This window comes from Equus quagga, chromosome 15, assembly GCF_021613505.1.
Source record: "Equus quagga isolate Etosha38 chromosome 15, UCLA_HA_Equagga_1.0, whole genome shotgun sequence".
NCBI classification, from domain to species: Eukaryota; Metazoa; Chordata; class Mammalia; order Perissodactyla; family Equidae; genus Equus; species Equus quagga.
Window position 1 is genome coordinate 91,965,595 of NC_060281.1, and position 22,777 is coordinate 91,988,371.

Consider the following 22,777-nt stretch of genomic DNA (forward strand, 5'->3'; position numbering starts at 1 on the left):
GCCATGGGGGCGCGGCTGGGCCGGCGGGCCGGACCCGAGGCGGGCTCCGAGGCCCGGGCGGCGGCGGGGTGCGGGCCCGCGCCCTATGAGCGCCGGGTGCGCTGGCTCCGCGAGATCCAGTCCACACTCCGCGAGCGGCGGCCCGAGCGCGCCCGGCAGCTGCTGCGCCTCCTGCGCCAGGCGAGAGACGGAGCGGGCCGGCCCGGGGCTGGAGGCCGGGGAGGGGCCGGGGCTGCGGGCTGCGGGCTGCGGGCCTGGAAGGGGCCGGGAGGCGATACTGAGCTGGCCTCGGGCACGCAAGTCAGGGCCAGCGGCGGACGGGCGCGCGGGCCGGGCAGGTTCCGAGGGGATGGTCCGACTGTCTGCAGAGGGTGGATATCTGGTCCGAGCGAGGGGGAGTGAGGGAGGGTAATCGGCTAGAGTGGGGGGACTGTGAGTGTGGAGGAGCGGGGGCCGGTGACTGTGTCCGCGTCTCTGGGGTTTGAGGTTAGTTGTGTGTGTTTGAGGGTGCCCCAACCATGGAGGTAAGCCTAGATTCACGGGGCCTGGAAGGAATGGCAACTGGGGGGCGAGTGATCTTGCACTGAGCGGCAATGGCAAGAGGGCAAGCTCCCCCACCCTCCAGGATGAAGGGAGGCACTACACTGGACCCTGGAGAGAGGACCCAGGGAAGCCACAGCCCAGATGGTCAGCAGGTGCAACCTCACCATGACACCATGGAGGGCCAGACAGAGCCACAGCACGCAGCACGCATCCTCCTCACAGGCAGCTCACCATGCCCATTGAGTACCCACACCTGGCATCTGTCCATCACAACACCACATCTGGATGGGCAGGGGCTCTGGTCCCACACACACCAGGTACCTGAGTCCCAGATCCTGAGCCTTGGGTTGCCCTAGGAGACATGGGTTCTGGTCCCAGCATCACCACTGGGCAGGCCACTTCCCTCTCTGCCCACGTCTCCACCCCCTGCAGCAGCTGCCACCACAACCTGCCCCATCCTGTAAACCGAAATAAGCCGGGTAGGTCTTTGGCCTGCAGGTGGATGATTAGAGATGGGGAAACTGAGGCTTAGAAAGAAGTAGTGAGCCCAGGACCACTAGCCCAGAGCAAATTGGGAGCCAGCCAAGGCCAGAGCCCAACCTCCAGCCTCTCAGCCCCTCTCCTCCTGCCGCACTGGGTTTTCTTTCTCTGGGCCCAGCAGGCTGGAATGGTGGAGCTGGCCCTTTAAGAGGAGCTGTCCAGACCAGCAGAAGGCAGGCTGCAGTCTGGGGCCCTGTCTGGGTCAGCCCAGGCTCACCAGTCACCCCTCCCTTCTGGGTCCTCCCTAGCTGGCATCTGCGACTTGAATGGTGTTTAAAATGCAAACAGCACAGCAGCACCGAATCAGCCAGAGACTATCCAGAGGCATAGATCTCTGTCTGGGATGGCGTCTGGAGCCTAAGGCAGCGGCTGGGCATTTTAGCTGGGAAACCAGCTGGGTTGCCCCCTCGGGTACCAGAGGTTGGGACTTGAGGCCCAGTAAGGGGCCTGTCCTGCCCCTTAAGCCACAGGGACTCTGCATTTATGACCTTTGGGCATTCCATCACCTGGCCTGTCTTCCTGTGCCGTGGGCTTATACAGGAAGCGTGTCACTCTCTGGCTTGGGAAGTGCCCACATGGGGTCTGGAGGCCCGTCCCAGCTGTGCCTACCCCATCAGCTTGTCAGTATATCCTCTAAACAGACCCTCTGAAAGGGTGTTCAGCACCACACCAGCCCATGGGAGTGACAGGAGGAGGAGGAGACCAAGGAGTGAGGGCAGGAAGGCCAGGGCAGCCAGGGGCCCGACAGTGGGGTCTCCGCAAAGGGTGGGAGACTTGGAAGCAGGACAAGGAGGCTGGTGGGTGGGGCCGTGAATGACAGGCTTTGAGGTGCTCTGAGACTGCAGACTGTGCGTGAGTCTCTAATATCACACAGCTTCGAGAGCATTTGGTTCCCACTGAAGGGTTAAGGGTCGAGCTCAGGTGTGTGTGTGTCATAGAGCCAGCTCTGGCAGCCCGAGGGTGGACTGGGGGTGTCGGGAGGCCAGGAGCCCCAGGAGGAGCCTGTGGGAATGAGGCCTGAATCTTCTTGAGCAGTGGGGAGGGAGAGCGGGGCAGAGAGGGAGAGGGGAGAGTGTGGGGTGATTCCTGGGCGCTGGCCCAAGTGCCTGGGAAGATGGGGATGGTGGCACAGGAGATGAGGACAGCTTCAGGGCAGGAGATGAACATGCCCTGTCTGAGCTGCCTTTGGGACATCCGAGCTGAGAGAGAGGCTCACCCCTACAGAAAGGGTCTGGACCTGTTGGCAAACAGGTGGAGGCCACAGCTGGAGAAAGCTCGGGAATAGGAGGATAGAGGCAAAGGACCCAGAGGGAATGCTGGAGGACAGCGGCCTTTGGGAGTCATCAGAGGAGCCCCTAAACAGTCCCCTGGACAAGCCCAAGCCCAGAGGAGGCAAGGTGTCACAGCAGGACATTTCACCTCCAGGGAACCAGCCTAAGGGTTCAGGACCCACTTACTGCCTCCCTGAGGCCCCTGATGCACCAACCCTCTCCTGATCTAAAGGATCCACCTGCCCCCGGACAGCCGGCCCATCGCTGCCTGTGGGGAGACTCCAGCAAGGCTCAGGAAGGGAAACGAAGAGAGGGGGACGGATGTGAGGGGCTCTGGCTGGCTGGGACGGGGCCTGGAGAAGGGATGTCCTGGCCCCTGGCTCACTCAGTTCTCCTCATCACTCAGGACCTGGGCCTTGAGGGGACCCTCCTCACTGACATCCTCTACAGGAACGTGGCCTTCCTCAATCTGGTGGACCCCATCTCCCATGACCTGCTTGTGAACCTGGCCCGGGACCTGCAGTGCCCCAAAACGGTGAGGCCGGTAGGCACGGGCTCCAGGCTGGGCAGTGTGGTTGACAGGGGCCAGGACAGCTCAGGGCTGGACGCTAGGAGCCTGGGTCTTCATCTGGCTTGCTGTGTGGCTTTAGGCAGGTTACTGCCCCTCTCTGGGACCTGATGCCAATCTCAGTGTATTAGGCTAGCCAGCAGCTGGAGCACATGTGAACTGTGCTTCTCAACCTTGAAAAGTCGTGTGCTGGGGAGACCCATTTCCTGAGTGGCAGCATGTGCGCCAGGCTCCAGGACACAGGCAGGAAGTTGTATGGGGACCCTCTGGATACAGAATATTCTGACACATCTGCTAATGGAACCTAACTCCCCGCCTCTGAGTTCCAGAGCCAGAAGAGAGTCACTCTAGGTTGGAACCCCTATCCACATGTCCCATCCTGTATGAATACCTTTGGGGACAAGTGCTCTCTGGTTCCCTTAGCAGCTCGAGCCACAAGCAAGTCCCTCCTCATGTTGGCGTCTGCCACCTGCAGCCTCCACTACCCCCATGCCACTGTGTCTGCCCAGAACACCCCTACCCCCATCCCCACACCCCCTGTCCCGCTCCGTGGGCACCTGCCATGAGCATTGAAGGTGCCGTGCTCCAACACAGCCTGTGGCCAGCCACCAGCTCCCATCCCTTCATCACAGTGAGTCCCCGCATGAAACAAGGGTGCCCACTAGGGGCCCTGATGGCTCTGAACTCCCATGTCCATATGCAGTTGTCACGAGGATTCTGAGGCTAGCCTAGAGACTTTATAGTGACCGCCAGGGCTTGCTGCCACTGTACGTACACGCTGTCTCCAGAGGGACTGGAGAAAAGAATGTGCCGGGTAGTGGAGCGTGCTCAGGGCCAGCTTTGCAGAAAGCAGGGCACCCTGTATTCCACCCGAGCTGGGCCTCTACAAGGGCCCACTTAGGACGAGGAGAGAGCCAGGTGGCAGTGCTGTAAACGGTAACCCTCCCAGCCCCGGCAGCCCAGACCCAGGCCCCAGCTAGACAGGCGCAGTCTAGCTCGGAGAGTGAGAGGAAGAAGAGCATGCTGACCTGGCTGGTTCCTATTCCCTGGGGGTGGTATCAGTGTGCCTGGTCCTGCCTCCCCCTGTGGCGAGTCCCCAGGGGATGCTGAGGGTGGGCAGGGAGTCGGCTGATAGCCTGAGACACTGGCTCTGGGCCTGAGGACAGGGAACAAGGGCCCATTGTCCCTGGGCTTCCTCCTGCCGGGCACTGTGGGCTTGGGACCAGCCTGTCCAGCTCCCAGCGGGCAGCCTCCCCTGGCTCTGTGCCAGGCCACAGCCGGGGTGGGGGGTGGGGGTGGGAGGGAAAGGCCAGTGGGCAGCTCAGTGATCCGTGATGAACGACTGTGTGCACGCACACGCTTGGGTCCCCAAGGCCCAGAGGTGGGCGGGAGGGGCTCGGCCTCGCCCTAACAACGCTGCCCCCCACAGGACTATGAGCTCTGGAAGTCCTCGGACAAGATCTGCCGGCAGCTCATCTACCACCTCACCCCTCACTCCAAGCGGCAGCAAGGGTCCAACCTGCCCCGGAGGAAGACCCAGAGCTGGTAAGGGTTGCCAGCCACAGCCCCACCTCATGGCCTGTCCCAGGCTGACAGGGAGAGGCAGGGCTGGCCCCAGGGGAGAACCCAGGCTTCTCTCAGCAAGAGGCCGGTGCCTGAAATCCCACACTGTGGGCCCCTTACCCTCATCTGCATCATGGCCCCAACCCTGGAAGTCAGTCTGGCTGGTGGCAGCAGATGCTCCCCAAGCCAGGCTGCACTCTCCGTATGATCCGCCACCTGCCATTCACTCGCCCCTCAATCCCTGGCCTGTCACAGGCCCCAAGGTGACCTCAGCAGGAGTCAGCTGAATCTCATACAGGCTGTGAGGGAGGCAGATTCTGGGTCATGATTCCCATTTTACAGGGAAGAAAACTGAGGCTGGGAGAGGCAAAGTAGCTTGCGCAAGGCCACACCTGCCCTGATTATCCCACAGCCCTTTGGGAATTCTTTGCCAGGCTGTCCAAAGCCGAGGCCTCTGGGGCCAGCCTGATAGCTCCCTCTGCCATGAGGTCCCCCTCTTAGTCACTCCGTCACAGTCTCGTGGCCACAGACTCAGCTCAGGAACTGGCTACAGGCGCCTAGGCCCCAAGGCCAGACCACAGCCCCAGCGCTCTCCCCTGCTTGCTCCACCACCCCTGTCCCCCTCTGGCCTGGTGGCCCACACTCAGCCTGGAGCCCATGGGGTTGTTTCCTGCCATGGCAGGTGGGGGCCCCGGAGGGGATCCCGCCACTCTTAGCCCCCAGTCAGGCCTATCTGCCTAGTGGGCTGTGTGCAAATGACAGGAGAGACCTAGAGAAGGGTTCTGGGGGCAGCAGGGGACCCTCCTCAGTCTCTAAACGTCCCTTCCAGCTTAGACACAGAGAGCCCTCCCCCAGGGCAGGTCCCCACCCACACCCCCCACACCTCCCCTCTTGCTACCCTGGGCCTGTCCCCTCTCTAGCCCCCAAGGGCAGGGGGACCAGCCTGATACCCTCATAGGAAATCTGTCCTCAGCCCCAAAGGGTCGACCTTAGGGGAGGCATGTGAAAAAACGTGTGGGCTCAGGAGTCAGAGCACCTTGATTTGGAGACCTGGCTCCCCTCATAGTGGCCTGTGACCATGGAAGAGCCACGTCACCTCTCTGAGCATCCGTTTGCTCCCCTGCAGAAGGGATAACCATTCCTCCCCACTGGGGTGCCAATAAAAATAAGTGTGACAGGTGGAACAGGTGTGGCGGTGCAGGCACAGTGGGTTTTTATAATAACAGCTCACGGAGCCTCACTGCAGCTCTATTTAATCCTCACAACATCCAGGTCCCTTTTCTCCAAAGGGGAAACTGTGGCTCAGAGCAGTTCTGAGCATTGTCCCTGGCCACCCATGTAGAAAGGGGCAGTTTGATCCCAGCTTGGCCCAACTGTGGGGCCTGGGCCTCGCCCCAGTGGGTCACCGTGGCCAGTGGGGACCCGCCTGGGCTCTGGGCCCTTGCTCAGTCCCACAACCCTCCCACAGCCTCAAGAGCAGCCTCCAGAAGACTCTGCTGGCAGGGGAGACTGTTAACCTCTCAGGAATCCCGCTGTCAGCGCGGGACGTGCAGCACATAACGCGCTACCTGGGCAGCCAGGGCGTGGGGCTCGCCGTGCTGGACCTGAGCTTCACGGAGCTAAGTGACGAGCTGCTGGGCCTGCTGCTGCCCAGCCTCTGGGCGCTGCCCCGCCTCACCCAGCTCCTGCTCAACGGCAACCGGCTGACACAGGCTGCCGCCCGCGAGCTCACTGAGGCGGTCAAGGACACCAGCAAGTTCCCGGCGCTGGCCTGGGTAGACCTGGGTAACAACGTGGATGTGGCCTCTCTGCCTCAGCCCCTGCTGCTCGGCCTGCGCCGGCGGCTGAGCCAGCGCACCTCGCTCCCCACCATCTATGAGGGCATGGTCCTTGAGCCTGAGGACCTTGAGTCTGAGGACAGTGCAGCCACCGTTGCCTCCACCTGGGGCTCTGCAGCAGCCGGGCCAGGGCCAGAGCCCCAGGCCTGCTGCACTAGGTGACCCGCCACCTACCCTGGCTCCTGCTACCTGACGATGCTCCCAAACACATGAGATAGAAGGTGATGGAGACCACGGAGGTGCCCCAAGCCCCCAGAGATCCAGTGCAAATGCTCAGCCTGGGTTTAAGGAGATGGAAGAAGAATGAGCCCAGTGGAGGCCAAATGGTCAACCCAGGTGGGGAGTCTCAGCCTTCTCTCAGTAAGAAGGGCCTGGCACCCACTGTGCAGACCCCACAATAAAAGGTGATGCTTCCCTCCGCCTCGACCTTTCTGCACTGTGGTCCTCAGGGCCACTGAGCACCAGCCATGCTGCTGGGGTGGGGAGAAGGGGTGGCTGGGGATTCAGGGACCCCACCCACCCCAAAGGGAAGGACCAAGCTCATCCTGACTTCCCTCCAGGTGCTCCCTGGGCAGGGCCCCCACGGAGACCAAGGTGTGGGGGTCGGGTCCATCTGTGGGCTGGAGAGTTAGAGGAGGCCTCCAGGGACCTGGCTGTCACGTTGAGCAGGACTTGGGGAGAAGCAGGTTAAGAGCCCAGAGAGGGGCAAAGCTCAGAATGGAGCCCCACAGCAAGCTGATACCTGAGCCTAGGCTGCTGACTTCTCCACAGGGCCCCTTGGGCTGAGGACAAGATTGTGCTGACAGAAGTCTTGTCTCCCACAGGGCCTAGCGCTGCCCACCACCCCTAGTACCCACCCCCCAGGCCTCCTGTACCTGGCAAGTGCGCAGCTCTGTGGGATTAGAAGACACATCGGGCCAGAGACAAAGAGCTTGTGTGTTCCCTCCAGGCCCTGGGGCCACGTGCACAGTCCTCCTTTGTGGGGGACCCCAAGAGAGCATGCAGCTGCTGGAGGTGGAGAGAGCCAGCAGCTGGGGCCCTGGGGTGGAGCAGTCCTAGGGCTGCCCCAGGACGCAGGCTTGCCCAGCAGGGGGCTATCTCCCTTCCTCCCCAGACACACTACGGGTAGGTTCCAGACCAGAAGCCCAATACCTTGGTCACCCTCACAGCCCTGTGTGGAGAGGTGTTGGGCAGGGCAGAGACAAGAAAGGAATTTTGAGATGTTCCAGGAGGAAAATGAGGCCCAGAGTGGGGAAGCCAGTGGCCTAAGACTGTGCAGAGCCACGAGGTCAGGTCTGGGGGCAGTGGGATCCTGCCCAATGAGGAGAGACCAGCAGCAGAGGGAAGCCCATGGGCCAAGGAGAAGGCAGGGGTGCCCCTGGGCCTACATAGCTGGACCTACCAGCTGACCTTCCCCACAGCTATAGCCCACAGGGGACCATGAGTCAGCATGGATGACAGCACATCCCCAGGCTGGCCAGATGCACAGCAGCCTCTTGGGCCAGAAGCGAGATGGCTAAGAAGGGTAGGATGGGGCGGTGCCAGTCCCAGGACCAGGCAGGAGGCGGTGAGGAAAAGGAGCTCCCCCTCCATGGTTGCCTTCCCACCCCGAGGTCAGGCCCTGCTGGTCTGGCTGCTTTTGGTGGAAACCGTATCCAGAGGCGGTGGGAAGGTATGAAGAGCACCCAGTTCAGCCCGGCTCTGTTCCCTACTTGCTGTGCGACCTGGCCAGGCCCTCCTCTCTCCTGGTCTTGGGTCTCTCCTTTCTCCCCTCTGTTAAATAGGGCCGGCTGTCCATGGTCCTTTTCAGCTCTCAATGCTACATCCCGGGGTCGTGGCCCCTCCCAGGCCTCCTTGTTTTAAAGACATGGGCCTGCCCAGTGGCTCAGGAGCCACAGAAGTGGCTCCTTGGGTCTCCACCCTGGAACAGGGGGCTGAGGCTCCCTGGAGTGAGGCAAAGCGAGGTGGGAGGTGGAAGGGGCCAGGGCAGAGAGAAGAATGGGGAAGCCGGCCTTGGGCCGGGCAGGCTGATAAGGCAGGCAGCCGTGTTCTCCTGCCAGTCTGTGCTGGAGAGATGCCAAGCTCTCTGTGTGCTCCTGCCCGCCTGCCCTCCTCACTCCCTACCCACACTGGCCCGAATTCAGCCCACAAACCTTGAAAATCCCTGCTCGGAGCGATTCCTACCAGGATGGTGTGAGGACCTGAGGCAAGCGTTGCCAGGCGAGCTCTGGGAGAATCAAGACGGCAGCAGCTGGTCTCAATCTCCCCGCCTCTCGGAAGGAGGCTTGCGACACAATAGCCAAGCCGGAGCTTGAAACAGCTCAAGAGAAGAGGGTTGGCCTTGTTGCCATGCAGGTGCCACCCCTTAGGCTGGGGCCTCACGACCACCAGGGAAGCTACTTTACGGGCAGGGACTCTGGGAAGCAGGGCCTTGTGTGCCCTCCAGGCCAGCTCCAGCCCCAGGAGGCAGCAGGTGGACCTCGCTCAGGCCGGTCCTCACCCAGGCCCAGTCTTGGAGGCAGGTGGCTTGGCCTGATCCCGGCTCCAACACCCGCTGTCAGTGTGGTCCTCTCGGGGCCTGTTCCCTCATCTTGCGAACTAGGTACAAGTCTCCCCTTATCCTCCATGCTGGAGTGAGGGTGACATAAGGTTTGGAAAATGCCTGCTGCGTGGTGGGGTGCAAGACAGACGCGCATCAGCATCAGTGGGGCGGGCCTCCACCCAGGGCTCTCTGGGTGGGAAGGGCAGGAGCCCAAGCCTCCGGGACTAAGCAGAGCTGAAGCCATTTATTTACTTACCAAGCATGTCCAGAGCCCTTCTCTGCGCCAGGTACTGTTCCAATGGCTTCACACTCCTTTAATTCTTTTTGCACTTGTAGGAGGTGGGTGCTATTACAACCTTCATTTTGGAGGTGAGCGAACTGAGGCAGGGAGAGGTCACGCGGCTTGCCCAAGGTCAAACAGTGAGGAAGTGGAGGAGCCGGGATGTGAGCCAGGTGGCCTGGCTTCCATCTGTGACATGAATGGCTGTGATGCCACCCGTCCCCCAGCCATCCCAGAGGTGAGGGTTCACCAGCACTCCTGAGCAAGCCCCTGCCCAAGAGGCCATTGGAGGCGGGAGAAGCACGGCGGTGGCTCTGCTGGCGGGCGTCCTGCAGCGGGGAGCAGACTTCCAGCCGTGCTGCCCCTGGAGCAAGACCAGTCAGGACCTCCCTGGGCCTCAGTCTTCTTGTGTGCAAAATGGGTGGGGAGGGGAGCCATGAGGATCCGGGCTCTGTTCTTTTCCAGGAATGAAAGGGACTAATGAGGAGTGGGTTTGGAGGTACTTGTCCGACTGAATGAAGCCCAGCCGCGTGCCCAGGGGTGCTGGATCCACACCCACCCCTGGCAGTGTGGCTGGGACAGCTGCAGGTGCCCTCACCTCGTGGAGCCTCAGCCTCCTCAAGCCTAAAGCCACCTTGCCAGGATGCTGCCAGCATTGAAAGGAGACACGCGCAGAAGATACCTGTGCTCTGCTGTGTACTGAGAAAGAACAAAGTGGCCAGACCAAGTGTTGCCGGCTTGGAGTGCAATACGGTACATTTCGACTTGTGCATACATCCATGAAACCAGCACCGCAATCAAGATGGTCGCACATCTGTCACACCCATACTGTCACCCTTGATAATCCCTCCCTCCCACCCCCGTCCCCAAGCAACCATTGGTCTACTTTCTGTCCCTCTAGATTAGTTTACATTTCCTAGAGTTTTAGATATACGGAATCATACAAGGTGTACTTTTTCATATGTGACTTCTTTCACTCGGCATTAATTATTTTGAGACTTGCTCATGTTGTTGCGTGTATCAATAGTTCCTTTTTTTTTTTCGTAAGGAAGATTGGCCCTGAGCTAACATCTGTTGCCAATCTTCCTCTTTTTGCTTGAGGAAGATTGTGGCTGAGCTAACATCTGTGCCCATCTTCCTCTATTTTATGTGGGATGCTGCCATAGCGTGGCTTGACGAGCGGTGCTAAGTCCGCGCCTGGGATCTGAACCTGCAAACCCCATGCCACCAAAGCAGAGTGCACGAACTTAACCACTGCGCCACTGGGCTGCCCCCTCAATAGTTCCTTTTAATTGTTGAGTAACATTCGATTGGGATGGATATACCAAAATTCATTCACCTGTTGATGGACACTGGGTTGTTTCCAGTTTTTAGCTATTACAAATAAAGCAGCTACGAATATTTGTGTACAAGTTTTTGCACGAACTTGTATTTCCTTTTCTCTTGGGTAGTGGTATCTCAGTACGGTATTCTTTTCTTTAATATCTTTCCTTGGTTTTGGTATCAGGGTAATAATGCTGGTGTCATAGAATGAGTTGAGAAGTAGTCCCTTCTCTTCAATCTTTGGGAAGACTGTGTAGAATTTGTATTATTTCTTCCTTAAATATCTGGTAGAATTCCTCAGTGAAGGCACATGGGTCTGAAGTTTTCTTTGTGGGAAGATTTTCAACTACAATTCTAATTTCTTTCTTTCTTTTTTTTTTTTTTTTTGAGGAAGATTAGCCCTAAGCTAACATCCGCCACCAATCCTCCTCTTTTTGCTGAGGAATATTGGCCCTGAGCTAACATCTGTGCCAATCCTCCTCTGTTTTGTATGTGGGATGCCACCACAGCATGGCTTGACAAGCGGTGCGTAGGTCTGCACCGGGGATCTGAACTGCCAAACCCCAGGCCACCGAAACAGAACATGCGAACTTAACCACTGCACCACTGGGCTGGCCCCTCAATTTCTTTAATAGGTATAGAAGTATTCAGGTTAGCTGTTTCTTCTTGAGTGAGTGTTGGTAATTTGGGTCCTTCAAGAAATGTGTCCATTTCATCTAAGTTGTTGAATTTGTGGGCAGATAGGTGTTCATATATTCCCTTTTAATATCTGTGGAATCTGTAGTAGTCACCTCTCTCATTCCTGAGATTGGTAATTATGTCTTCTTTTTTTTCCCTTTCCTGTTCAGTCTGGGTAGAGGTTAATCAATATTATTGATCTTGTTAAAGAATTATTTTTTGGTTTCAGGGATTATTCTCTGTTGTTTTCTGTTTCATCGATACCCACTTTAATCCTTATTTCCTTTCTTCTGCTTACTTCAGGTTTCATTGGCTCATTTTTCTAGATCTTAAAAGAACCTTTTTGTCTATTAATAGAGCTGAGATCATTGATCTAAGACCTTCCTTTTTTTCTAATAAAGGTATGTAGGCTATCAATTGCCTCCCTGAGTTCTGCTTTAGTGGCATCCCACAAATTCTGATACGTTGTTTCCATTTTCAAGTTGACTCAAAATGCTTTCTAATTTCTCTTTTGGTTACTTTTTTGATCCATGGGTTACTTAGAAGTGTGTTATTTTGTTTCCAACTATTTGGAGATTTTCCAAGAATCTTTCTGTTAATGATTTCTAATTTAATTTCACTGTGGTCACACAACATAGTTAATATATCTTGAAGCCTTCTGAATGTTGGTAAATGTTCTGTGTGCCGTTGAAAAGAATGTGTATTCTGCTATCATGCGGTGGTCCTGTGTTAATCAAAGTTAGGTTGACTTTGGTGGTGTTCAAGTCTACCGATCTTTGCTGATTTTCTGCCTACCTGCTCTATTAATTATTGAGAGGGAAACTGAAATCTCTCACTCTAATTGTATTTGTCTATTTCTTGCTGCAGTTCTATCCGTTTTCTGCTTCATGTATTTTGAAGCTTTATTATTAGGTACATAAATGTTTAAGACTGTTACGTCTTCTTGATTAACTCACCCTTTCATCATTATGAAATGACCTGCATTATCCCTGCTCTGAATATTCCTTGCTCTGAAACCTACTTGTCTGATATTAATATAGCTACTTCAGCCTTCTTTTGACTAGTGTTAGCAATGGTATTGTCTTTTTCCATCCTTTATTTATTTATTTTTTGATGAGGAAGATTAGCCCTGAGCTAACATCTGTTGCCAATCCTCCTCTTTTTCCTGAGGAAGACTGGCCCTGAGCTAACATCTATGCCCATCTTCCTCTATTTTATATGTGGGACACCTGCCACAGCATGGCTTGATAAGTGGTGCCATGTCCACACCCAGAATCTGAACCTGCAAGCCCCGGGCCACTGAAGCAGAGTGGGCAAACTCAACCTCTATGCCATGGGGCCAGCCCCTATCCTTTTACTTTTAATCTATTTATATTTTTATATTTAAAATGTGTTTCTTATAAATAGCATATATTTGGGTCTTGCTTTTTTAAATCAAATCTGATAATTGTGCTTTTTAATTGACATGTTTATACTATTTACACTTAATTGATTATTAATATGGTTAGGTTTAAGCCTATCATCTTCCTATTTATTTTCTAATTATCTCATCTGTTCTTTGTTCTCTTTTTCCTCTTTTTCTGCCATCTTTTGGGATAATTAATTATTTATAAATCCATTACTTATTTACTTATATCCTTTGTTCACTTAACTTTTTTTTTTTTTTTTTTGAGGAAGATTGGTTCTGAGTTAACTACTGCCAATCCTCCTCTTTTTGCTGTGGAAGACCAAACCTGAGCTAACATCCATGCCCATCTTCCTCTACTTTATATGTGGGACGCCTACCACAGCATGGCTTTTGCCAAGCGGTGCCATGTCCGCACCCGGGATCTGAACTGGCGAACCCCAGGCCGCTGAGAAGCGGAACATGTGCACTTAACCACTGTGCCACTGGCCAGCCCCACTCTTCTCTTTTTATTAAGGTAAAATTCACATAATACACGATTCACCATTGTAAAGTGTACAATTCAGTACTTTTTAGTACATTCTCCATGTTGTACAACCATCATTACTATCTAATTGCAGAACATTGTCATTATCCCAAAAAGAAACCCTAGACCCATTAAGCAGGCACTCCCTACTCTTCCCTCTCCCAGCCTCTGGCAACCATTAATCTGCTTTGTCTCTATGAATTTGCCTATTCTGGACATTTCATATAAATGGACTCATATAATATGTGGCCTTTTGTGTCTGGCTTCTTTCATTTAGCATGTTTTCAAAATTCATCCATGTTGTAGCATGTATCAGGGATTCTTTCCTTTTTATGGCTAAATAATATTCCATTGTATGGATATACCACTTTTGTTTACCCATTCATCAGTTGATGGACATTTGAGTGGTGGCTTAACTCTTTGTTTTGTTATTTTAGCATTGCTTTGGGGACTATATATCTTTAAATTATCACAGTCTATCTTCAAGTAATATACCACTTCTTGTATAATAAGAACCTTATAGTAGTATACTTTCCTTTCTCCTCCTTGGCCTTTATGTTAATATCATCATGCATTTTACCTTTACACATGTTATGAAGCCCACAGTAGAATCTTCACTCCTTTCTATGGATCTAGATTTCCATCTGGTGTAATTTTCCTTGTGATAGAAGGATGTCCTTTAACATTTTTTGTATAGTAGGTCTCTTGGTGATGAATTTTTTCAGCCTTTGTATGTCTGAAAACATCCTTATTTTGCCTTCATTTTTGAAAGATATTTTTTTCTAGGTATTGAATTCTAGATTAATGGGATTTTTTTTCTGTCAATAGTTTAAAGATGTTGCTTCACTATCTTCTGTGCTTGCATTGTCCCCAGTGAGAAATGTCATCCTTATTTCTGTTCCTTTCATTATAACATTTCTTTTTTTCTCTAGCTGCTTTTGAAGATTTTCTCTTCACCACTGGTTTTGAGTTAACGATATGCCTTAGTGTGATTTTCTTTTATGTTTCTTGTGCTTGGAGTTCATTTAGCTTCTTGGATCTGTGGGTTTATAGTTTTCATCAAGTTTGGAAACTTTTCAGCCATTATTTCTTCTAATAATTTTTCTGTCCCTCCTCATTGCCTCTCCTTTGGGGACTCAACTACCTATATATTAGGACACTTGAAATTGTTCTTTAACTCTGTTTTCTTTTTTCTTGTGTGTGTGTGTGAGGAAGATTGGCCCTGAGCTAACATCTGTGCCAATCTTCCTCTATTTTATGTGGGATGCCACCACAGCATGGCTTGACAAGGGGTGCTGGGTCTGTGCCCAGGATCCGAACCTGTGAACCCTGGGCCACCAAAGCGGAGCGCACAAACTTAACCATGACACCACTGGGCCAGCCCCATAACTCTTTTCTCTTCTCAGATTCCTTTTTCTCTGTGTTTCATTTTGGTTAGTTTCTATAGCTATGCCTTAAAGTTCACCAGTCTTTTCTTCTGTAATGTCTAATCTGCTGTTAATCTCACCTAGCTATAGAAGTTCAATTAGAAGTTTCCCCTTCTCTCCTACTTTTCCTTCTTTTTCCTCTCCCTTCCTCCCAACCTCCTCCTCCTCCTTCTTTTGGAATCTTCCATGTCTCTACTTAACTTTTTGAATATATGAAATACAGTTAAAATAACTGTTTTGATGTCCTTCTCTGCTAATTCTAACATTTGTGTCAGTTTGGGATTTTTTTTCTCATTTTTGGGTTGTGCTTTCCTGTCTCTTTGCATGCTTGGTAATCTTGGAGTGGACACCAGACATTGTGAATTTTACGTTAGGCTGCTGGATATTTTTATATTGCTATAAATCTATTTGAGCTTTGTTTGGACTACAGCTAATTGATCTGGAAACAGTCTAACCCTTTCAGTCTTGTTTTTATGGCCTATTAGTTGGGTCCAGAGCAGTGCTCACTCTAGGGCTAACAATTCCTCATTTATGAGGCAAGGCTTTCCTGGATACTTGTATTAATCATATTTTTGTATTTTATGTTTTTAAATGTTTTTTATCTGTGTGATTTTTTTTTTTCCCTTGAGGAAGATTAGCCCTGAGCTAACATCTGCTGCCAATCCTCCTCTCTTTGCTGAGGAAGACCGGCCCTGAGCTAACATCCATGCCCATCTTCCTCTACTTTATATGTGGGACGCCTACCACAGCATGGCTTGCCAAGTGGTGCTGATGCGGGGTCGGCAAGCCAAAGAGTCAAAAGAAAGATTTCTTGGACTCTCAAAGTCTGGCAGTAGTGCTGTTTTATTTAGAGAATAGTATGGAATAGCATGGGGACAGGACCCATGGGCAGTCAGAGCTGTTGCTGCCTGGGGACAGGACCCAAGGGCAGTCAGAGCTGCTGCTGCAAACATGGGTTGAGAGTAGGGCTAAATTTATAAGGCATGGGTACGTGACTTATTTTTACTGGAAAAAGAAAAGATGATGTAAAAAGTCATTAAATGGTTTCAGTGAAGATGGGGTCTGGTTATTGTGCGGTCGTATAACTTTAGATATGAATCTGGTCATATAGATCGGCATGTAGGCGAGGATGCCCTGGGCTTCTCTCCCTGGGACAGCCTTAATTCACACCATAAAATCCATCAGATCATATAGATCGGCATGTAGGCCAGGACACCTTGGGCTTCTCTACCTGGGGAGCCTTGATCCACATCATAAAATCCCTCCTGAACGCATTTGGGCCCGAAATCTTTTGGGGATATGGACGATGGTCAGTCTTCTGTAACTACTTCCGGCTGTACAAGGTCGTAGAGCTGTCCCTAAATGGGGACATAGGTATAGGTAGGAGGTTCAGCGGACCGGAAGGCTGTGCCCTTGGAGTCCAAGGCTGACAAGGTATACAGAGCCTCTGGAGAGAAGAGAGTCATTTGATGAGAAGTGGTCTGGGAGGTAAAACTTTGTTGACATGTGGAAGACAAACAATGAAATAGAAAACAAATTATAATAAGAAATATAAGCAGTATGATTAACCCAGTGAATAAGACTTTGATAGTAGTCCAGGGACCTGGTCCTGACCAGGAGTCCAACCAATTGTTTAGGGATAGGGTAGGGTCAGACATGGATTTAATTTGGTGGCTCATATCAGATAGGAAGCCAGAGATATTTTAATGGTAGTCAGGAATATAGACACAACATTCAGTTTTTATAATGGCACAAGTGCCCCACTGTGCTGCTGTCAAGACATCCAGTGCCATTCAGTTTTGGAGGACTGCCTTATGCATTTGGGATACTTCTAAATCGAGCAGCGAAAGGCTATGTTGTGTATCATTTAATGCCTTCATAGTAAATTTCTTTAGAGCGTCCATGTGCCAGATGACACTTTCGATTCCTAATTGGGGAAGGAAAATTGAGGCAAGGTGGTCATACCAGTGGAAGACAGAGCGGGTCCAGCGCTGTTGCAGGTTGGGTAGGTTAGCAGGAGGAGATATAGTAAATGTAGTTCTACCTTGCATCCAGACGAAGCCCAGGGTGCATTGTCCAATCTATCCAGGTGGTAGCCAAGGCCATAAGTTGGAGCCACATAACCAGTGAGTGCCATTAGGGCCTAACCAACGTATGCTGGACCGTCTATCCCAGTCAGTCCCAAACCAATCAGTATTTCTTAAGCTTATGATATGAGAACACATATGACGGGGAATTTATCTCATAGGTCGGGTGCTATTAGGCCACGTATCACAGGTGTGATTGGTTTGTTCCCAACACAGAGTGGTCTTTTGACTGAGTTGACCACTAGTAGGAGTGAGCCAAATATATTCGTCCCAAATTTGATAGAGTCCATCCTGTGTGTATCGATAAGCTGGGGACTTTACCTTTGGAACTTGTTGTTTATGATCCACTTGTGACAAGGCAAATCTAGTTAGTATTTGGGCGGTAGTGTTGAAGGAAAAGGTTTCATTGTGGCCAGGGGGCTCCCAGGTATCAGAGATGGATGGCCACAAGGAGACATTTTGATTAGTAATAGATGAATCTTGTAGAAGAGAAGAGCTAGAATCTAATATCGATGAATGTGTACTATAGCTTCTACTGAAATATAATTTTTTCTCTCTAAAATCACCCTCATTTTTACAAAAGATAGCCAAATTAAGATTAACTGGTTTGCAAAATAAGTGTAGTTTCAATAAAACTTGATCCAAGTATTTACATAAGTGCAGCAAGAATAACAATTGATTATACAGGCTCTTTTTTTTTTTCTTTTTAAAGATTTTATTTTATTTTATTTTCCTTCTCCCCAAAGCCCCCTGGTACATACTTGTATATTCTTAGTTGTGGGTCCTTCTAGTTGTGGCACGTGGGACGCTGCCTCAGCGTGGTTTGATGAGCAGTGCCATGTCCGCGCCCAGGATTCGAACCAACGAAACACCGGGCCGCCTGCAGCGGAGCGCGCGAACTCAACCACTCGGCCACGGGGCCGGCCCCTATACAGGCTCTTTTAAATCTGCTTTGCTGGAATTTTTTTATGAGGAACCTCAGATTGAACCGTAAAGGCCTCTCGAGGCCAGAAAAGCCAAGCCAAGGACTTGCCATCAGATTTTGCCTGCAATACCTACAGGTTTGGGTGGACTCCTCTCTTCTAGAGGTCCCCCAAAATATTCTGAGGTTCCTTGCAGCTGCCAGCTAAGCAAGCTTCCTTACTTACCAGGTAAGATTGCCGGAAGCTCTGTAAACAAGGTACCAGGCCCATATTTTCAAGTGGCTTTATTTCCAGAAAGTCCAATCTTTGTTCCTGAAAAGCTGTCTTGTCATATCTGAGCCTGTATGTTTCTCTCAAATATGACATTCCAGTCAAAGCCTTGGTAATATAACCACTGTGTCCTGTTATAAGGAGAACAGATTCTTATTGAACTTATGCAAATATTGCCACAAAGTAACTACACTCACTCACAAGGAGTTTGCAAATTCTGGAGGGATCAAGTAGGGAGAAAAAGATAAATGTTTCAGTTCTGCTCATAAAGGTATAATTTCACTAAATTGCTATAAGGCATAGTTAGCATAAGAGAAAAGAGAAAAAGATTTCCTTAAATCTGAGAAAGAACAACACATCAAAAACAATATTTCAAACAAAAGTCATAAAAAATTATAATCATCCTCATCAGTTCATACAGTCCTGTATAATCGATTCTTGAGCTTAATCTTCTGTTAGCAGATTTATGAGCTCAGTTTCTCTGTTAGAATTCTGTAATTTCTTACCCAGTTCAGTTTTACCATCTGAAAGTTTATCAGAAACCTGTATTCTAGAATCCTGTGTCAGAAACCTTTCCAGGAATTTCTCTGAAGGTGAAACATATTTGCAAAAGCAAAAAGCATCAGAGTAAAACAGCAACAATCTGCAAATGACAAAAGACTCAAAAGGGCAATTGACATATATTAATTAGAACTTTTAACCCTTAACAGACCCTAGTAAAAACTAAAAACTAAGCAATTATGAACTGTCCTTTACATTAGCCTCCTGTGGCTTGGTAAATTCATAAATATGTTTTATAATTTCTAGAAACATGCTACTTCACGGTACAATCTTACTAAAATACAAGACATGTTTACTAATAGACCCAAACACCTTTTAGTTTCTTTGTAATAAGAAGACAAAAGTAGGTAGATCTAGTGACAGCTAATGATAATGTTTCAGTATTTTATTTGGAAAATGACCCAGATATTCAGTGAGTTTTTCATCATTCACTTTTAACTAGCAACACTTCAAAGTTTCAAGTTTCCAGAAAAATTTTAGAAATTATTTTAAATATACGTCGTAAGACATAACTATTTAAAAAGTTTACCCAACACTTTTATCTTTTTCACATCTATTTATTTTACTCATTTCCAATAATTATTTAGATTGCCTATAATGCTTCTTGAGACATTAGACAAAATTAGGCATCATTTTAAGTTGTTATTTTTGCTAACCAGTTTTGTAATAGAGATAACATCAGCTTATTTGACCAATAAACCCAGGCTGCATGCCTGCATCATATCCAAATACTGACAACTCTGACAACAAGGCTATTTCAATCAAACAAACAAACTTAAATAAGCTTTCACTTACCAAAGGTTAATTCACCTCAGTGAACTTTGAAAGACACTGGGTTAATTTCTACTACATTTAGAATTATGTAAGCGCTTACTTTAAGCCAATTAAACAGAGCTCTTCATTTTTGCCATACCATCCGGGGGTAAAATACCACACACATATGACATACATATAGACACACATACATAGAATCTCCACAGCTAGTGTTTTTGTTTTGTTTTTATTTCTTTTTACCAATATTTGTGGAGAAGACACTCAAGATGCTAGATTTTTTGGCAAGGGCATGCTTATGGCCATTTCCTCCCCCCAACCCCTCCCCCCCCACCCCGTTTTTTTCTTCAGTCTTAGGAATTAGTGATGGGCTAGACAGTAGTTCCTGGAAAGGGGAGATGATAATCCTTTTTGAGATAAAGGAACTGTGCGGAATCTGAACTGCCTCTAGAGCTGTGTTTCCAGTCTTGCGAGGATTTTCTAAGGACTGTTGCTCTTGATTTCCCAGAAAGTAGATTGTAACTTTTTGAATGACGTTCTAGGTTGATCTACCTGTCCAACTCCATCATAAAGGCACAGAGAAACCCCCCAAGTTTTCTCCCAGCTGGAGTTTCTGGGGCATAACCCATCCAATTGAAAGTGTTTCTAATTAGTTAGAATGCACCCGAGTGGTGAGTCTCCGGGGATGCTTGGGGCGTTCCCCATGGTGGTAAAACTGGTGTCCAACTGACAGTGGACTGCAGAAGGGTGCAGAGCCCAATAGTTATAAGATTAAATCAAGTCCCACTGAACCGGGGCACTCAGTCTCTGAGACAGCACAGAGGGAGCCAGGGAAGCAGGAAGCAAAGGCCTGGAACTTGCTGGAGGCTGGGGCTCCCAGCACCAGGGTTGAGAGTTAAGTCCCTGGCAAAAGGTTTTCAAGTTTTCAATTTTACAGAAGGTCCAGGTTCTGGTCAGGTCCAGCCTGAACTTAACCTCGACTTGGTGACAACAGAAGAGATGATGAACAAGACAGACAAAGAAAGGAAAAGATCAGACCTTGCCCTCATGGCCTCTTCTAGAGGGTTATCAAGATAAGAGTCACACAACAGTTCCCATGCTGGGGCACGCTACCCCAGCAGGACAGCGCACAGAATGAATCATAGGTCTCCTACCCTCATAGCCAACTCAGTAGGAGACTAAAATACTCAATGAGTCAACTGTCAAGAGAGGGCACCCCATTTGGGGTTGCCAGGGCGATCAGGCAAGGAAACCAGAGTCGGGGGTGGGGGGAACTCCCAGGGGTGGAGCCTTTGACTCTTTAAAGATTTCTTTGTTTCCCGGTTGCAAAGCTCAAAAGGAGACCAAAATGGCCACTGTAACTCTAAGAGAGAGGAAAGAAACGGGTCCATTACCTTGAAAATCCCCCCTGAACCTAGGGCAGCATCCTACCCGTCGTTCCTCCTGTAGGGTTCCTATAGCAAGGGGTGATGGAGGCGTCCCCCAGCATTGCATCCCTTATATACTTTCCCTATTAGGCCTCGCAGTAACAGCTTCCTGGTGAATGGTCCCAGATAAAAGGATAGAGAAAAACAGTGAGGAATTTTCCGCCGGTCTGGGGGTCATGCTACCCAATTGCATCCTGGAGCGGTTCTCCCAAGAAGGGGTTCCCATACTCCACCAAAGGTTACAGTTTGGTACTTTCCTTGAACCAGAGTCCCGATTGGGACTTTCCCACAGTTTGGAGTGTGGTCAGGAGCCATAGGGAGGGATGCCAATCCAGCCTTAGGAAAAGAAACCTTCCACAGGAGTCTTGGAGATTGGTGACCATCCTAATGACTTAAGTGGTAGACCTGTGCCCACATAAAATTTATATATTAGAGATAGGATTAGGAAGGAATGGCTTAATTCATTCTTCATCACCCTCAGGCTTAAGGTACTGATTCTCTTCAAGCTGAATGCCATGATTTGCCCCATAGAGTAGCCATGGGCAGCAAACGTGGATTCATACAGCTGTCCAAGAAGGTTCCCGATGGAGAAGTGAATTTAGATCCATCCTCGAAAAAGAGAAAGGCACAAGGGAAAAAAGGGCACTTACCAGAACTTGAGCTCACAAGCCGATGAAGCAAGTTCCCCATACGGGCCACCAGAAATGATGCGGGGTCGGTGAGCCAAAGAGTCCTAAGAAAGATTTCTTGGACTCTCAACGTCTGGCAGTAGTGCTCTTTTATTTAGAGAATAGTATGGAATAGCATGGGGACAGGACCCATGGGCAGTGAAGAGCTGCTGCTGCATGGGTCCTGTCCTCATGCTATTCCATACTATTCTCTAAATAAAAGAGCACTACTGCTAGACTTAGAGTCCAAGAAATCTTTCTTTTGACTCTTCGGCTCGCCGACCCCGCATCAGTGCCATGTCTGCACTCGGGATCTGAACCGGTGAACCCCAGGCTGCCAAAGCAGAACGTGCGCACTTAACAACACCGGGCGGCCCCATAATGTGACTATTTTTAAATGACACTTTGACATCTTGGGGCTTTGCTAATCCTGGAGAGACTGCCCCTCCCAGAGTTAGTTAATTCTTAGACAGTAAGTAACTTCCCTGTGGGTATGCCTTTCATATACAAACTAACCAACCCAAACTCTATCCCCAACCACCTTTACCTAACTCTCACACCAAGCCAGGGTTTCCTCTGCCCTGAACCACCCCAGGACCAGGTACTAGATAAGAGATCACCCCAATAGCCCAGAGCCCTTTGCCTTTATTCAAATCATCCAATTCTAAACCTGCCTAGCTGCCTCATCCATTCCTTCCCCATGGAAACCAGTGACGGCTCTGAGCCACACTCCCCTCGTACTCCCCTCCTTCATTCTGCCTCATGACCCACCCTTGTGTTTCTTCATGTGACCCTGCGTGGCATGATGTGCTGCCTCTTGGGAGCTGTAATAAACTCTTCTTTCAAGGCAGTTGTCTCCATGTATGTCACCTTACCATACCTGATTTAAAAAAATCCTTGGTACATTTTAAAACATCTACCCAATATCCTATGAATTGAGTTTTTGTCTGGATAGTAAGAACAGCAATTATTCCCAGCCGCAGGGCTGGGATGCCAGCCACTGTTACCCTTTCTGATGGTTCCTTCCCCAGCCTCAGTTAGTTTCCTCACACTCATGTGCCGATGAGTATTCTGAATATTCAAGAGGCCTTCTGCGGATCTCGAGTTCTCTGTGTAGCCGCCTTCTCTCTGGTATTCTGTCCTATGAACTCATCTCTCTGAACTCTCAGCTCTGACTCCTCAGCCCAGGTAGGCTGGCAGGGTCTGCTTCAGCTCCCCCTCGCTGTGCCACAGACTGGAAGCTCTTGCAAGGCAGCAGCCTACCTTATTTGTTTTCCATCTCTTAGTGATTACTCAATGTCTGAGTTTTGGTTTTTTCCAGGCATAAAGGTAAATCCAGGTAATTACCCACGTCTTGGCCAGAAGCAGAAAAGATCCAGTATGCTTTATTTTGACTTTGTTTAAAAGGTTATGGAATACCCAGCAGGTGAGTGTAGAAGCTGAGAGTATAAACGAATCAACTGAATAAAAACTCTCCCTTGTACAGATAACAAACCATAGGCTTGGAGAGAAGTGGTAGTGGAGGTAGTCAGAACCAGAATCCATCTCTTGAACCTTGGTCTAGTT

General features: G+C 50.1%; 1 protein-coding gene across 3 annotated transcripts; it reads left to right on the forward strand.

Annotated features, from left to right (window-relative positions):
• Positions 1-3: 3 nt before the first annotated feature.
• LRRC75B (leucine rich repeat containing 75B) lies at positions 4-10,224 on the forward strand. Of its 3 annotated transcripts, XR_006885370.1 has the most exons (6): positions 4-180; positions 2,761-2,889; positions 4,352-4,467; positions 5,954-6,727; positions 9,202-9,383; positions 9,611-10,224. XR_006885370.1 is itself a non-coding variant. In XM_046640594.1 (4 exons), exons 1-4 carry the CDS (start codon positions 4-6, stop codon positions 6,483-6,485), a joined length of 954 nt encoding a protein of 317 aa, XP_046496550.1. In that variant the 3' UTR covers positions 6,486-6,737. The 3 variants fall into 3 exon arrangements, 1 of the variants encoding a protein (XP_046496550.1); XR_006885369.1 differs by having other exon boundaries at positions 9,202-10,224; XM_046640594.1 differs by lacking the exons at positions 9,202-9,383; positions 9,611-10,224 and having other exon boundaries at positions 5,954-6,737.
• The last annotated feature ends 12,553 nt before the right edge of the window (positions 10,225-22,777 follow it).

Bases quoted from the DNA above. Each gene is read 5' to 3' on its own strand.
- LRRC75B (XM_046640594.1), top strand. From the start codon at position 4: ATGGGGGCGCGGCTGGGCCGGCGGGCCGGACCCGAGGCGGGCTCCGAG. The intron at 181-2,760 runs GCGAGAGACGGA...CTCATCACTCAG, and splicing joins TGCTGCGCCTCCTGCGCCAG to GACCTGGGCCTTGAGGGGAC. The intron at 2,890-4,351 runs GTGAGGCCGGTA...TGCCCCCCACAG, and splicing joins ACCTGCAGTGCCCCAAAACG to GACTATGAGCTCTGGAAGTC.